Source organism: Micromesistius poutassou (genome assembly GCF_964030765.1).
Source record: "Micromesistius poutassou genome assembly, chromosome: 5".
Classification (NCBI taxonomy): domain Eukaryota; kingdom Metazoa; phylum Chordata; class Actinopteri; order Gadiformes; family Gadidae; genus Micromesistius; species Micromesistius poutassou.
The window spans coordinates 20,281,764-20,299,692 of NC_140275.1; the positions used below are offsets into that span (position 1 = coordinate 20,281,764).

The window sequence follows — 17,929 nt, forward strand, 5'->3', positions numbered from 1 at the left end:
CTCTACTTACTGGACATTAGAGTGCATAGACACTGAATAAGAACAAGCACACAAGAACATATGACAGGGTTAGTTCGGGAGTGATAACAGACCACACATGTCATGTCATGTTATGACCCTTGGTCGTATTTCTGAGTTGTTAATGTCCCTATCTCTGGTTATGTTAATTGGTTTTAATTGTTTGCGTTTGATTGGTCGGTGTGTGGGTGTGGTCCTGGCTGAATGGTGGGCAAGCTGTTAGCTTTGAAGATGGTCAGAGGTCCAGACACACACTGACACCTCCATCAGTGCTGCGTGCCTTTAGATTATCTTTGTTATGTGTTATTTAGTAACCCTATCCCATTTATTCTACTTCTTGCTTGCCAACATAATAAAACAATTCAAACACTTTAATAATTATGCTTTTTCTTATTTGTATTGCATGCTTATTAAATGTATACTCTGTTTGAGTTAATCTCCCTCAAAAAGTAGTCCCCTTTAGAACTACGGTGAATAACGTTAGCTCAGCTGTAGCTAACCACACAAGGCTGCATCTGATCACTAGTTTAATAACGTAGTTGCTACATTGTATCTCGCTTGCGAAACTAAGTATCGACTGACCCTCCGATCGATTTCCGACACATTTTAGAAACTTTTTTAAACAAGGTTTATTTTTACAATGGACCTCATGTTTGACATTTCTGTGACAGAAAAAAAATACAAGTGGCGTATTGGTCTACTATTTGATGACGCTGTGCTCAGTCAGCAGCAAGTACAACTGACAAGTCAGCGGGCAACCTGCCAGGTTAATGCCATCCTCCCAGCCAATCAGAATTAAGCATTCTTAAACAAAGTAGAATAAATAAACGTTGAATCGCACAAACATTGAATTAAATAAATAGCATATATATATATATATATATATATGTATATATATATATATATATATATATATATATATATATATATATACTATTTATTTAATTCAATGTTTGTGCATTTTTAAGTTCTTGTGGAGAGAATACTTTCTTGCTGCAGCCTGTTCCCCTAGGCTTGCTGTAACACATATATATTTATATATGCATTGCAAAATCGCTCCCCGGTTTGGATAGATGGATATATATAGACCATGGCCCACGGTTTCTTTTCTCCCTCCCATTCTTGAATTGAACATAGAAACAATTACCAGCATGATATATCAAACGTTTAACTTTCAAATGAACTCCCAAATGCAAATGGCTCTTCTTTAATGGGGGCTGCGCTGCAAGATTTATATTTACTTCCCTCTCCGATGGTTTGACGCAAACGATAACGAGCAGAGATCTCCCCCTAAGAACGCGGTGGCGGCGGCGGCGGCACGACTCGACGCGCGCTCAAACTCAGGACTTAAAAACACCCCCCTCCTCATCATCCTCCGCCGATTCGCTTGATTGCCGCCCAGCTGTAGCGGGAGAGGGCGGAGGGGGCCCCCGGGGGGAGCGGAGGACATCCGTCAGGACACCTGTTCCCTCCTTGCGTCAGGCGACCGACAGCTCGGCAACTCGTAACAAAATGGCTGACTGTCGCAGCATCGCCTGCTTTGCGGCGTGATGCCATCACCTCTCGGCTCCCGCATACAGTAACGCCCGGCGTCTTATCAGAGCTGTCGGCGGGTCGGGACGTTTCCCTCCGACGGCCACTCGAGCGCCGCCGCCGCTTTGCACTTGTTGACATTCGTCAATGGAAGGGGCCGGCCGTCAACACCCCTGTGGTAATTACTCCTTGACGGTGCTCATGTCTGACATGGCGCAATGTTTGGCTCTTCTTTATTTTCTCGCGCCCAAATCGTTATCCACGCCGGGCCGTACCTTTGAGTGACAGCGGCATTGATTCGGCGCCGAGGCCGGAGGAGGAGGAGCGCTGTGCGTCAGCGGCCCGACAGCCGAGGGCTTGTTGTGGCCGCCGAGGCGGCTTGTGTGTCCGGCCTGGCATGGCCCCCGCGACCGGGTACTATGGGAAAGATTCTGTTTGTTCCCAGTATCCCTGTGCTTCATACATTTACGTTTATCTGGGAATAGCAGACTTGACCTTGCGGAGGCAAGCAGCAGCACGCTTGGTGGCAGGCACGGGCTTTTGGTCCGCCGTCCATAAGCTCAGCGGGGAGCTGAGCCAATCGGCCGCCACTCGGCACACTGAGGGGACCGTTCGCTGGCAAATGGACACAGTTAAATTTGAAAAGACGAGAGAAAAAGAGAGGGGGAGAGAGTGGAAGAGAGAGAGAGAGAGGGAGAGTGTGCGCGAAAGAGAGAGAGAGAGGGAGAGAGGGAGAGAGAGTGGGAGAGAGAGGGAGAGAGAGCATGCGAGAAAGAGAGAGGCAGAGAGAGAGGGAGAGAGAGTGGGAGAGAGGGCACATGAGAGAGAGAGCAGAGCTTTTGATTGCCACTGACAGCCTCAGTAAGCTCTAAGCAAATCCTTCACATACAGCAAACGTACGTGTGTGAATGGAGTGGTAGTCACTCATGCACACAACCATATCAAGTAAGAACTGTATTATAGCTTTAAAGAGATTGTTAGCTGTGCAGTAAGTTGGTTGCTCATTCTGTCATTCAGTAGCATGTTATGCTTTGAGACACAGGCTTACAGAGAAATCTTTATGTAAGTACAGGACTGCAGCACTGCCTGTCCATTTTTTGTCCCAGAAAATGCAGGGAGTAATCGGGGTGGACAGGGGGGGCTGATACGTTTTAGTAGGCATGCAGCAAAATGTCAAATCAAATGGAGCACAGGCTCCAAGTGCAAAAAGAGGGAGAGACAGAAAAAGCCAGACCCGAACATTAATATGCATCAACTCTTCTTAAAGTAAATCTGGGCATTGGAGCAAATGAAGCAGAAAGAAAAAAAATTGGTTTCTGACGAAGGCTGCACTGCAATCTCAGCCGGGTTTGTCCGTTATATTAACCTCTGAGATAAGGTTGAGATTGCTCCCTCATCACCTACAGATTAGTTCTATGCCAGAATCTAGGTCTTCATTTGATGAGTTTATACAGTATAGCATCCTAGACTATGACAGTTATTTATATTTTTAAAAGAATGCTAAGAGGATTTGTAACTCCTACTCAGCCATTAAGTACGTATTAGTGTAACAAAAAACAAGACAAAGCGTTTATGAATTAAAGAGCCTCTTTCCCTGGCTGGATGTTGAATAAATTCTATTTCTCTGGGTGTAGCTCATCAAAGCGATCATCACATGCATAGCTACTGTATGCACCTAGCAAGGCTGGATCTAATGAGGAAATTAGCATGCACACATGTGCAACTAAATTGAAATTTGGCATCAGACCAGAGTGTGAGGGGGCTGTTAGAATTAATTTAAACCCAGCGCTATCATCAGATTAAACTGATTACTGACTACTGAATGGCAAGAAGGCAAAAACATTAGGAAGCCTCCTTCCCAACCTGACCAGACGGAATCGCCTCCAGGTCTAAAAGAACAAAAAAAGCCAATCATATTCCCTGTTGGGGATTTCATCTTGCTCATTTGGATTGGTTGAACTTTAACCTTTGGCTCTTGTTGCTGTGGTAACATCCTCATATGGTGGGGCTCAAGCACTTTCTTTTAGTTGCCGATCCTTAAGAAATGCATGGAGTCCTTTGCTATGCCTGTGTATATATATTTAGTTGAGTTTTCGCTAACAGAGCACTGTATCCAATGCCATTCCTGAGTTCAGTATATATATGATAATATATATATACAGACAATATGATCCGAACAGGTGCTGCAATGAAATCATGGATGGAGTGGGAGAGGAAGTGCATGCATTTGTCCCCATGTTCTATATATGCACACACACACAAACACACACACACACACACACACACACACACACACAAACATTCATACCGGGGTGGTCGTGACGGTCCATATATATATTTAAAAAAAACACTTGATTCTTCTGACAGTTCCGCCTCACTCCAAGGCTCTGAAGAATTCCCAGCTGATCAAATCTGCAGTTCCGCCATTCACATATAGCAGAGGAGACCCTCTCCATCCCGGGACGCCTCATCCATATAATAATATTGCAGTACCAAACCTAATTTGGGGCAGAATTTAGCAGAATGCAGTGCTGGAAATACTTTTTCTATTCATGGCGTTGTTGATTTGTTACCCGTTTAATTAAATGGCAGCAGAGATATCCAGGAAGCTATTATTGTGAAGCCGCAAGGGAGGCACTGAAGATCAGAAACAACAACCGTTGAGGTATCTGATGAGGAGTCTGAGCCCGGGCCAGACGTTTAATGCCTTCTTCTTTGTTTATTCACAAGACATTCGGCTACATCTGTCGTCTGCCGCTGTGTAAGGTAAATAAGGGTCTACGGGGGCGAACTGCAGTTGCGTAGTAGGTACGAGCGCTAAGTGGGTTTGAGAAAGGTTTGAACTTTACAACGCGGGCGATAAATGTGGTACACCTTCTCTAACTTTGCGAAATAGATTCTGCTGCCACCAGCTCAATGGCTCCGCAGTGATTTCCGCTCATTCCCCGTTCCCCGATACCGTGGGAGAGGGAAACTGAGCGGAAACAAAGGTGAGACTCGAGAGGAGGCGAGGTCCGATGACTCGGCAGAAGTCAGCTTTTCTGTATACTCCCTTTGTATTAATGAAGGAAAGAACGTGCGTTAAGATTCGTTATTATGTTTAAGTTTTTACGTTTTTTAGAAAAGGGTCGGTTTAAGATATATCTATGGATTCTTTGAACGATTCTTTGAATGTCTTTCCTTTTCACCGCAGGTCTGCCCGGGACAGTGAGGATGAGGACGATGAAGACCGGCGAGGGCGAAGCTGCACGCTGCAGTACCAGCACGCCACGGTGCGGGTGCTCACCCAGTTTGTGGCGGAGGGGCCCGACGCGCGGGGCCCCACCAGCTTCATGCTGGGCAGCGACTGGCAGGTGGACATCACCGAGCTGATCCGCGACTTCCTGAAGGTGGAGCGCCCCCACGTGGCCCGCCTGCTGGACGGCAGGGTCCTGATGGGCCTGGACGTCGGGATGACCGCCATCCAGGTGAGCTGAGGCTCTGCAAGGAGAACGCCTTGCATGGTGTACGTCCTTGCACTTAGTGCTTAGCAATAGTACGTAGCATCGTGAAGCATCTTATCCTAGCTATCTTTGTTGAATACGCGGAAGGGGTAGTAACCTTACAATTGTTAGTGCTCGGCACTTGGTTCTATGAACATCCTGACTGTACTGACAGCGATATATTGATTCTACTTCTTCTGACAAATGTACTTATTGTAAGTTGCTTTGAATAAAAACATCTGCTAAATTCGCTAAATGTAAATGTAAATGTAAGGCCTGGTTCTGCCACCATTCAGGTTGTCTGTTTCTGATGCTTTTTATTCCACAAAAGCCTTGAAGCGCAGTAGAAAATGTGTTTAGTGAAACTCATTGAACCATACAATCTAGGTAATTTTCACCAAAATGTATTTAATCTCATGAGCAGTTTATTTAATATCAGAAGGAGTTAATTTAATCTCAGGAGAATGATATCCAGTGTTACTGCAGTAGGAACAGTAACCACATGAAGCATACTTGATCATCACACCACGTTTAAATGCTTAATATTTGAACCGTGTTTCGCCGTGTTAGCTTTGACCTGACATAACTTTACCCCCCCCCCCCCTCCCCCCCAGCCCTGGAAGACCTTTTAAATTAATCAGGAATCTGTTTAAAGGACTTCTAAAGCTACTTCTTTAACAAGGTATTTGCAGCCACCCACGGATGTTTGGCCAAGAATATAGGCTATTGCACCACTTTAAGAACACTTCGATATGAGCTGTCTTTCCATGAAAGGGCCGTAATACGCTGCATATGAACACAACAGAGATCGGTCAGGGTCTGCCCAGCCTTATTGCTGTAATGCAAAGCAAGCAACTATTCTACAATTTCTAAAACAACTTTCACATCACATCCCCTTCTTGGCAGCTCTGCCAATGATGAAATAATGTCTACGCATATTATTTTACTTTGATAAGCATAGTATTATTTCACACGCATTTCAAAAATATGCGTGGGATCATGAATTATGCAAGCCCAACCAGGCTGCCTCTTCTTACCGGCATTCAAAAGAGTTGCCATTCAGATATTTGATTCAGCAGCTCAGTGAAACGTTTCTCTTTTTGCTAGTACTTTGAATGACCCCACCCTTCTATTGGGAAGGGCGTGTTTTGTTCGGCTGCTAAAATTGTCAAACTTTGATGCGTCACGCGTGCAACAGAGTTTGATGCGTCATGCGTGCAACAGAGGATGAGGCAGATTATGTGATAGAACGTATAGATGCAAAACTCACCGGGCACAACGTTTGAAGGGGGTGTTGCATCCTTTTGCTCCGGCCTGATCCGCTCTGAGCCTCACCCCCGTGGGCCTGGCTGCCCGCTGGTGGCCCCAACTGAACTCTATGGGAGGACAAACTCAGTGGTGTTGCTGAGATTACACTTTAAGAGCTAAGGTCATAAATATATTTACCCATTACAGCACCGTTGATACCCCACACTGCAAAGACTACAGCGAATATCGATCTGCGGGCGTGGTTTGCACATACAGCAAAGTATCCAGTGTACTTCCCAAGCCGCCATCCCACCAGAGATAAGACAGTGTGTCTTGTATTTAGGTCAGACTGTGGCTGCTGTTCTTCGGGATTACAGGTAGATGGATTCTCAAGGGTCTCAAAACACATCTCAAAATGTAAAGCAGGGGCATTATCTTACCAGCCAGGCTGAGGTGGGATGGGCCCACTTGTCTGATATCCTCACAATGACCAAAGACAGAAATCTTCGACTTTGCATTTATTGCCTTCACCCCCTCCCCCCTCTACCATCGCTCTCTCTCTTGCTCTCTCTCTCTTGCCTATTCCTCTGGTTCTCTCACTCTCTCTTTCTATATCTCTTGTTATCTCTGTCACACACCACAGGTGCTGTCTCCCCTGTCAGACTCCATCCTGGCAGAGAAGACCATCACAGTGGTGGACGACAAAGTGACCATCACAGAGCTGGGGGTCCAGATGGTGACGGCTCTGTCCATGGCCCTGCAGCTCAGTCAGGGGAGCAACAGAGCCATCCTGGCCACCACCACCAGCCAGGAGCTTCTGCAGAGCCCAAAGCAGGTCAGAGGACCAATCCTGCACACCACATCTCTACAGAAGAAGATGGAGTGGTGCGGTCCAACCGATCCGAGACAAAAGTTCACACACCTTTTCTCTTGTTTTTTGTTTGTCTCCTCAAAGGGATTTCTGACTGGTGTAGCATTTGTGACTTTGGGAATTTTAAAACATCCTCTGCTGTCAACTCCCTCCCCACCATTTTCATGTTATAAGACTACCTTTCATGATATAAGAAATGTCATTTCTAGGGGTAGACAGCAATGCGCTTGCACCTTAAACCAGCAGGTGCCAAGGATGGAGTTATGCATAGTTTCCTGGTTTGTCCCAGGGATACTCATAGTAGTCATATTTTTCAAAAGATCAAAGAATTGACAGCATCATCAACAGATCATTTGACTGAGTTGTATTAGTCCCTTCCAATCGATGGGCCATGTCTCGTTTGTTGTGGTTGAACCGATCAGGTGGATTACAGTTGAGACCCGCTGCATGTAACCAAGCCTTTAGATCTCCATCCCAAGCTATACAGGTGTTCTTGAAACAAATATAAAGTTACAGAAAATAAAATGCTGTGCTCACACGGATTTGAGTTATCTTACTACTGAGTCCAAATTATCTTGAGGTAAAAAATTTGGAGACGTCCAGCAGCCTTTGACTGTCCTGTATACAGCTGCGACTTTTCTCTTTTGGCACTAAAACAAAATGCTTATTTCCCATGCTAAATAGAGGAAGTTGAATGACTTGCATGATTTTTCACCCCAAAAACTTGTTTGTGTGTGTGTGTGTGTGTGTGTGTGTGTGTGCGTGTCTGTGAGTGTGTGTGCATGTCTGTGCATGTCTGTGCAGTGTTTGTGAGTGTCTTCATCTAATGTGTGTATTTGCTTGTTGCAAACTCTAACCCTCTTAAGTCAGAACCTTGAACACTACAATGCAGGACATAATGTGTTTCCTTGGGCGCCTCATAAAAATGGAGAGCTTAATCTCTGGGCGTGCAAAAGCAGTTTCCACTCCAGTTTCCATCTCTCCCCCCCCCCCAAAAAAAAGAGAAATGGTTTACAGGCTCTAACTTGGTCGATCCTCTGTAGCTTCTCCTTCCCTGCCTACCATGGCTTGTTCATGGTCCCCCCTCTATCGTTCCCTCGCAAGCACCCTCATCCTCCCACTTCCCCTGTCACCCATCCCTTCATCCCTGGATGAGAAAGGATGGGGTTGGTGGTGGTGGTGGCTACTCTAGTCTTATCTGCCATCTCCATACACAAAGTGCCCGTGTGGGGATAAGCTGGCAGCACTGTCTTGGTCTTCTCTCGGTAATTAGAGAGCATTGAGGGACCACAGTGCTGCCCCCCCCACTGTGAAACCAAGGGGGTCGCTCCTCATGAAAGATATTCAAAGGAGAATTTGGAAAAAACGGCAGCTGCGAAAAAAGTTTTGAGACGCTGGTGTGTGTGTGTATGCATGTATGTAGTGTATATATGTGTGGCAAATTCCCGTTTGTAGGATAACTCTTTAATGATTGTGTCTGATCTTTTTCCTGCGCCCACAGTTTATTTTAATCTGCCCCTCCCCTACCACGCTCCCCCCTCCCCCCTCCCCCCTCAGAGAGCATTAGCGCGAGTTAGCGGTTGCATAGCCTCCAGTGAGATAGCCTTCTGTTCCATGTTGAAACACATGACTGTTGTACTGGAAACAGCCTGCCTCATTACACAACATGTTTGCTAACGTTAGTATATTACACAAGAAAATATGATGATACAAATATCTTATATAAAAAGGACAAATTATGTTCCAAATATTATTACGAAGGACAAAATTCGCTATCAAGAAAATAGTAATAGGGAGAATGAACACAAAGATAGTGTGAAGAAAAATACAACACAACCATTTTCCATCGACATAGGACCGTATGGGACTATGGCCTGCTCGTATCGTAAAATGTCAAGAACAATCTTGTAATGTGATCACTAGGCCTACTTTCATCAGGACGGCGTGCACATTTCCCCTCATCACGGCACTTTAATACATTGTAGCCAGGACAGGAGTGCCTTACCTCATCTAGAAAACACTGAAGTCCCTCTCCTGTTAGGCAGGCAGTCATCTCTAGAAATAGATACCTGGATAGAAACGCAGCATCTGGAGGTAAGGGCACGGTTTTTGAGATATGAATCGTCTGGTTTCTGTTCGGCACTCGTTTGCAGTCTGCGTATAAGGTTAGGGCTAGTATTAACCAATCACAGCAATCAGTCCGGGGAGAGCAAAAGAGGCAGAACCAATTGTCCGCAATGCAAGCTCGGAACTCATCGGCAATCGTCGATTTATCTTTTGTTTGTTTTTTATATATATATATATGCTTTAAGACGATGCAAAGAACGACCGGCGCCGGACAAGGAAGGCGTGGCCCGGACATCGGCATGCGACACCGGAAGTCACGTGTAACAAAAACTGTGTAACAGAAAATGTGGCGGTTGCAAACAGAGGATCATACATCAGCGTCAGACAGGAGCCACTAGGCTCCGACACCGGGGAGGCAGTGACTAATAGATCATTTATCTCACCAACTGACTCATCAGATAGCAAATTATTCTAGTCTCAAGAGAAGCTTTTGCAGTCAATTGCTTTCTCACAAAGGACAACAGTGTATCAACATCGCTCCTCCTCGGTGTCCCGGGGTCACGTCCGTCTTCTACAGTGTTTTAATTGTTGTAATCTATTGTCTTTGTTTTCTCTCTCTCTCGCTCCGCAGGAGGCGGTGATCAGTGCCTGGCTGCAGTTCAGCGACGGCTCCATCGCTCCCCTGGACCTGTACAACCAGGACTACTTCGTCCTGACCGCCACCTCTCTGGACGAGGAGGTGGTGAGCGTGCGGCAGGACCCCTCCTGGAAGTGGCCCATCATCGTGTCGGAGGCGGAGGGCCAGGGTCTGCTGGTCCGCGTGGAGATGACCGTGTGCGAGCTCTGCCAGAAGTACAAGCGCCGCAGCATCCTGGCGGCGGGGAACTGCAACATCCGCGTGCGCTTCGGGCCGGGCGACGGCTCCCGGGGCGCCGGGGCCAGCGACTACAGCCCCGACGGGGATGAGGTGCTGGAGACCAGGGCCCGGCTGTCCCCGGCCCAGGACAGGACGAGTCTGGAGACGCACTACTACGGCAGCTCCGTCTCCGACATCGAGGACGGGATCATCAAGCGGGCCACCACCACCAAGAGCGCCATCATGCGCCGACCCGCCGGCGGGAAGCAGTCCGACGACGGCGGCGGCGGCGGCGGCCAGAACGGTCCCGTCGACTTCTCCGACTTCCCCGTCCAGGTGGACCTGCCGCGGGGGCGCAACCTGGAAGACGAGCTGACGCAGAGCCCCCGAGGCCTCACCGACTTGGAGATCGGCATGTACGCCCTGCTGGGGGTGTTCTGCCTGGCCATCCTTGTGTTCCTCATCAACTGCATCTCGTACACCCTCAAGTACCGCCACAAGGAGCTCTCCATCGAGGGCCAGGAGAACATGAACCACGCCCACGACTGGGTGTGGCTGGGCAACGAGGCGGAGCTGCTGGAGAGCCAGGTCAGCCTGTCTCCGCAGCGGGAGGAGCACACCTCCATGATTGACTGCAGCAGCGGGCTGGAGGAGGGCAGCCACCTGCTCAACGGCGGCGGCTCGGCGCAGAAAAACGTGCAGGGCCAGGTGCACCGGGCGGCCGACCACGGCTGCCCGGCCAAGGACAGCAAAGGGGACTCGCCCACCACCAAGCGGAAGAGGGTGAAGTTCACCACGTTCACCACCACCATCCCCCCGGACGGCAGCTACCCCATAGTCAGCACGCTCAGCGCGGGTCACGGCCAGGACATTAAGTGGGTGTGTCAGGACATGGAGCTGGGGGACTCTAAGGAGCTCCGCAATTACATGGAGCGGTTGAACGACAGCGCTTTGAAGGAGGTGGCATAGTGCGTGTGGTGCCCTTGTAACAAACTCACCCGATGCCTTTCAAAGGAATATGGGGTGCGGGTAGAAACTCGCCGTGTTGAGTAGAAGATTTCATTGTACTCAATAGGACAAAAAATAGTATCAAAAAGATCCAGACACGGATGACTAATCACAAACTGAAAATATGTGTCTGTGAGTGACAGGTAAAAGGGATGCTCTGTTTTTTGTTTGTTATTTTTCTTCACTGTTTGTTATTCCTCAGATTACTTTTTATCATTCTTCCCTTTTCATGGTTTTAAATAGAAACACACAATGTCCGCAGGATGAATCTGCATTGAGTTTTGAAGTACTTTGATACAGATGACTAGAGACTGAAGAAATAGATATATAGATAGATGGATAGATGTATTGGGGATGTATGTACACATTAAATGGTTTTGGAAAGTTGTACAACATTTTGGATATTGATTTTCTATGTCCCACCCTCAATCATTGGTGTCATGAAAGACATGAGCCAGTCGTCGTAGTCCTGCATGTGTTGGACAAAAAAAAAGGCACAACTCCTCTGTCCATCTTCATCCTCCCAAACACGAAACAAAACATGTCCTACGAAAGAAATGTTGTGTATATACTGACCAACCTACAAAGCATTGTACTATTGCACTGTATATTGTATTTTCATATCATTTAAAAAAAAAGATATTCCACTCTGTTAATAGTGTGTAAACCTTTTTTGTATCTTCATCTCTTTTGAGTCTTTGAGACCACAGGTTCCCCTGACTGTAGGAGAGGGTCCAGGAAATAGGTTAGAGTAATCCAGTGTTTCTGCTCCCTTGAACAGTAGGAATAATCATTCCTCATTCATTGTCTTACCATCTCACTGTTTCAAATGAACTGCCATTAGAAAAAATAAGTTCATAACCTGTTTGGGCTACAAACTTTATTGCCATTTATCCACTGACAGTGGCACAATATTGTGACATCCACATTTTTATGAGGGGAATTAAAGTTCATGTTAATAGCTGGACAACATGTGAACTTTACAGTTCATATCAGCAGCTCGTATTTTGAAGTACCATAGTGTAAAAAAAAAATGCATTGGACTTACCTCTGTCTAGAGTCTGTAGTTCACTGATAAAATACTAGAAGGTTGTAACTTTTACTTTACACCTCTGTCTTCTGCAATATTTTGATTGTTGGGAAGTTGGAAATCAAATCCGGCAAGGGAGGTTTCTGTTGGGAAAAACAGCCCTTCTGCGGTAATCCAACGAATGTTGTCGCCTTTAAAGCAACTCCAAGAGGCTTTCCTCTATTTACCTGTCCATCTTCAGGGAAATGCACTTCCTTCAGGCAACACTTGCACTTTCCCAAGAAAAAAAAGCTTTGGGGGATTTAATAAAACTTTTCTGAACAAAAGTCAGTCATCTGAAAAATTGCATTTTGCTCAAAAATGTTTGGTACAATCAAAGTAGAAACCCCTGATTGGATTACTTTTTTTTTCCTTCTTTTTTTTCTCGTTAAAATTGTTATCCATCATGGTGAAAAATCTGGATTTGGATTTTACCGGCTGCATGCAATTACAGAGTGTGCAGAGCCAAAGGTCCTTCAGCGATAGTCACAGTAGCGTTTCAGCAACTCACGTCAACCTACTACCTGTGTAATTACTGGTGGTCCAAATTAAATCTAGTTGTGATGAAGCTCTGTGACAAATGGCTTTCTCCTCCATCCATGAGGCTTATCAGCGACTCCTAAGCCTCTTCGCTTCATTAGCACTATGCCACCATGGGACTTACCTGAACGTCTGATACATGGAACAGGTTAAGCTATCCAGAGTCTTGATGAAACTCAAAACATGATTCCTATTGGCTGTCAGAATTGTCACTGAAATTAAAGCGTAGATTCAACAGGGGTGAATCAGGTTTATTCTTATATTTACAACCATGGGTTTATTCAGTCCGCTGGTAGGTCCTTTATATTCTCCATACATTGCATTTTTTTCCTCACAATTGTTGTAAACTTTCTTTCACCACAGGTCTGTTCTAGGGCCTGTGATTGGTCGTGCTTCGATGTCAATCAAGATGTCTCCCTGATAAGTAGGTGGTTCTTGACACTGTTAATCAGCTGTGTCCCAGACTTTCTGCATGGAAAGGCTGGCTCTGTGAGACTAAACCAACTGATGGCCTGGCCTTGCTTTCCCCAGAGGGGATTGGCCTCATCAGTGCTTTTTTCTCATTGGCCAGTTTTCACAGCATCATTGGTATCTAACAAGCATGAGTCTTGTGTGAGTATTGGAAAAATAGATTCACCGTGGTTCCACGGCCCCGGCAGCAACTGATCATTTCTGTGAAGAGCCTTTACTAGTATTGTATTAGTAAAAGACACAATGACATCCAAAGTGACTTTGTTCTACCTTGTCATATTCAAACTATGATTGGATAAAATCAACTATGTTTGCTTTATCCAATTTAATCAAAATGAAATCTCCTACTCCTCAAATGGTTACTCTACTGAGTCATATCGGAGAACTACACTCTCACATTTCACAGTGTCTCTAGAGACACTCCAAACTTGTCCAAAAGACATGTTTTCTACAAAGAGAATAACAACTCAAAAGAACAGACAGGTTGAGAGACGATTCCAATGGTAGTTGAGTATCAATAAGCCTGGTCCTCACTGGAAGCAGGTCTGGTCGTCACTGAAAGCAGGCCTGGTCGTCACTGAAAGCAGGCCTGGTCGTCACTGAAAGCAGGCCTGGTCCTCACTGATAGCAGGCCTGTTCATCACTTAAAGCAGGCCTGCTTTCAGTGAGTACCAGGCCTGCTTACACATACTCACTGAAAGCAGGCCTGCATCTCATTGATAATTACCCGAGGTGTGAAAATAGATAGAAAATTAAACCAATCCTTTAATATATCAATCCTGGGAAATTTCTACAGATCTGACTGTCTGCATCCCTAAATTAGTGGTAAATTGACTGCATAATGGCACAAGTGAGCAGCAGTGTTGCATCATTAAAAAACTTGGCCTGGTGTGGAATCTCAAGCAGGGGGTCAAAGCAAGGGCCAAAGTTCAAGGGAAGAGAGTTAAGATTGACTTTGTTTTCCTTTTTCCTTGTCGATTTGGCTAATCAATAGAGACGGCGCCATTTAATTAACAGGAGAAAAACATAAAAAACCTTCACACTTGATGTCATCACGGGTCATTTTGGCCCTGGCTTGTGTCAACTTCATTAAAATGCATATCAGACATCCCTCAAATCACCCTCTAAAATCACCAGGCCTCAACACTCCCCAACACATACACACATACTGCTTATAATCCCTATGTTACACTTCATACACAGGGCTCTGTGCCAACATTAACACACGCTTCTCTCTCTCCACACACACACACCAGAGAAAGTGAAAGGCAAAGAGAGATAACACTGCTGCTGCCGCCGCCGCCTCTCTCCATCTCTCTCGCTCTCTCTCCTTTATCTTCGTCTGTCTCGCTCGCTCATCTTTCCTCCCCTTGTGTGACTCTCCGAGGCGCTCAGCCGCACCCCCTTCCCCGCGTGACCGTGGCGAGGGTGCCGCTCCGTCGGGTGTCACCCTGGGGATTGATCAGCAAGGGGACCGGAGGAGACGGGGAATGGAGGGTTGAGGGTGTGTGTGTGTGTGTGGTGGTGGTGGTGGGGGGTGTTGGAGACAGCGATGAGAGTTATCATGCAACAGCACGCCTGTGAGGAGTTTAAACAGTTTTAAAACGGCATAATTAACACAGCAGCATGCCTGGTGATGGTGGCGCAGGACCAAGAACCCCCACACACACACAAGGCCTGCTCCTCTGCTGAGTCTGCTTTCAGGGGTCGCTCCTCACCTCCAGGACCACCTACCCCTAACCCTGGAGGTTTCATAAGAGGTGCATGCAGTTAGGGTTAGGAAAGCACACAGACAGCGAAGACAAAGAGGTTTGACTTTGTCCTTGAAGTGGCCACCTACACTCTGTATTAAAATTAAAAAATTACATCAAATTCAGAATGATTATTCGGTTGACGGTGTGAGACCAGACAACGTCAATATTTGAACGCGTTGCTGTCGGTCAAACTGATGTTCAAGGCCTGTATTTGCTCTTTTAAAATAATTGTACACAATTTGATTCATGCTGTCATCTTTGTATTCACTTGCAAATATTGTTCATTGCAGGGAACTAACTAAACAATCACACACACACACACACACACACACACACACACACACTCTAACAAGCACGTAAAGACCGAGAATTACAGAAGATTGAATGAGCGGCTGTCAAGGTCAGTCTGACACACCAATTTCTGCAGATGGAGCCGTGGGGAACCGGCCATAATAGTGTTCACAAACGGTGGCAGGCCCCAGCCAAATGTAGGTTCTGTAAACACCGTCTCCCACTCCCCAGAGCATCCAGCAGTGGGACGTCCCCTCGCATAGAGACACACAGAAGCGTGTAGGAGTCCAAGCATTTCCCAGAGAAAATGTGTGGTCGAGTATAGCTTTTACATGAGCGCCAGGGGAGAGCACAGAGCTACACACTCAGAGCTACACACCCAGAGCTACACACTCAGAGCTACACACCCAGAGCTACACACCCAGAGGTACACACTCAGAGCTACACACCCAGAGCTACACACCCAGAGCTACACACCCAGAGCTACACACTCAGAGCTACACACCCAGAGCTACACACCCAGAGCTACACACTCAGAGCTATACACTCAGAGCTACACACCCAGAGCTATACACTCAGAGCTACACACCCAGAGCTACACACCCAGAGCTACACACTCAGAGCTACACACCCAGAGCTACACACCCAGAGCTACACACTCAGAGCTACACACCCAGAGCTACACATCCAGCATCTTCTGAGCACGGTTCACAACAAGCATTTACAGTATGATGGATCGAAGACAATAAAGACGATTGAGGGTCATTAAATCAATCTCCGAACCAAAAATATTAAATGTTCAAACTGTTCGCATGAGATACATTAAGATGCATCAACAAAAAAAAATCCTACAGTTAGCATAACTATATTATGACTCTTCCATCCAGGGCAACATTTACTACTATAGAATATTAGTGATGAAGTCAGCACCCGGAGGCAATGAACTGATGGTTGAGCCCCAGCAATAGCGATGAGCCACGCTCCCAACCATGTCATACAGATATATAGGCCTGGGAGAGGCTGTGTGGCTGTGTGTAGCGAGCGGGAGGAGGGGGGAGATGGATGGCCCTGGCACGCACACATGTTCGTGTCATCCAGCGCTGTATGTGAAGGCTGGGAAAAATGTATTTGTTTCAGCAGTGGCGGTGGAGGTGATGGGGGGGATAAGTGTTGAAAAGGTCAGAGAGGCCGTAGAGATACACCTGGTGATGGGAGATTATACTGATCCTCGTTTACCTCCTCGCCCCCCTCCCTCACCCCTCCCTTGCCCCCCCTTGCCACGGCGGGATGGTTAACATCTCCTGGCAGGGGAGGGCGGGGGGGGGGGGGGGGGCGGGGGATGTGGAGGAGTCAGCATATCGTAACAACAACATCACGCCATAAATCCAGATAAACGCGAGCGGCGTAGACATGTTATAGTTGTTTATTTCACAGATGATCCGACGTTCTCACTTCCAAGGCACACTGCCGGCCATAAATAACACACTTCTGCTTCGTGGAAATAGTGAATCCCATTTTTAGGGCTGGTGGTCATTTCCATTGAAATTGTGTTACGATTTACTTATTTTCGTACTATTTCTCTATTCTCAAGGGCATGCGTTGCTCGCTCTGTTGGTAACGGGCTGAGACTCGAGCCAAGAGGAGGCCGCCTCTCGTGAGGTCTCTGGGGTCTGGTAGTGATGGGAATTTCGGCTCTATTTAGTGAGCCGGATCTCTTGGAACGGCTCACCAACAAGAGCTGGCTCTTTCGGCTCCCAAACGGCTCTTCATATTACCGCTTACTGTATACCTTTTATAATGGTGCCATGCCGTGCTCTCCTCTTTTCCTCCTGTCAGTCACAGGCAACGTGTATCGCACATCGAAATCCCCCGCCCCTCGCTGCTTGTTCTCGTGATTGGTTGCTGGCTGCTGTGCATGCACCGTGACACGCATAGCACGCGTAGAATGAATGCATGTAGCACCCGTAGCGCTGGAGAACAAAAAAGACAACGGCTCACGTTCAGGAGCCGACTCCCATCGTTCACTTAAAAGAGCCGGCTCTTTGAGCCGACTCGTTCGCGAACTACCCATCACTAGGGTCTGGCTGCAGCCTGTAGGACATGGACATCCACATCCAACTGCTACCGTCACTCACTCACGTCCAGTGACGAAGCGTGGTTCGCGGGGCGTAGAAAGTTTCAATCTCTTCTTTCAATCCCTAACCCTAACCATTACTACCGTAACTCTAACCCTAACCACTACTACCCTATCCCTAAACCGAACTACTACTACCCTATCCCTAACCCTAACCACTACTACCCTAACCCTGAAAGGGACATCATTTACTAAACATCATCGCTGGTGTAAAATGATTTTGACGGTAGCAGTTGGATGTTGATGTCCATGACCTGCTGCAGCCAGACATTATTGCCTCTCGTCCACGTCGCCCCTCCGTTAAGGCGCAACCTCCCTGACCACGAGGAGTTCTATAATGAAGGAGCTGCCACAGCCATACAAGGATTAACAGCTTGATTAGCGATATCGGCGTGTGTAAACGCTGATCGTTAATATTTAATGATGACGAATGCGTCTGCCTCAGGCCGGGTTTTTTTGTTTTAATATGCGCGCATTAGCCTTATCTTAATTAATATGTAACGATACGTCTTAATCTGGCAGCAACACGAAGAACATAGTCTGAAGCATCTGCCGTTCCCAGAGTACAAAAGTAATAGTCAATTATT

The 17,929-nt window shown here is 46.8% G+C and overlaps 1 protein-coding gene across 1 annotated transcript in view; it reads left to right on the plus strand.

Annotated features, from left to right (window-relative positions):
- Positions 1 to 11,346, plus strand: part of LOC311342794 (transmembrane protein 132C) — a 24,191-nt gene extending 12,845 nt beyond the window's left edge. The window contains exons 3-5 of the mRNA XM_084467619.1: positions 4,745 to 5,018; positions 6,925 to 7,116; positions 9,851 to 11,346. Coding sequence (XP_084323745.1) covers positions 4,745 to 5,018; positions 6,925 to 7,116; positions 9,851 to 11,044 — 1,660 coding nt within the window. The 3' untranslated portion in view covers positions 11,045 to 11,346. The remainder of the gene's footprint in view (positions 1 to 4,744; positions 5,019 to 6,924; positions 7,117 to 9,850) is intronic.
- Positions 11,347 to 17,929: the final 6,583 nt, after the last annotated feature.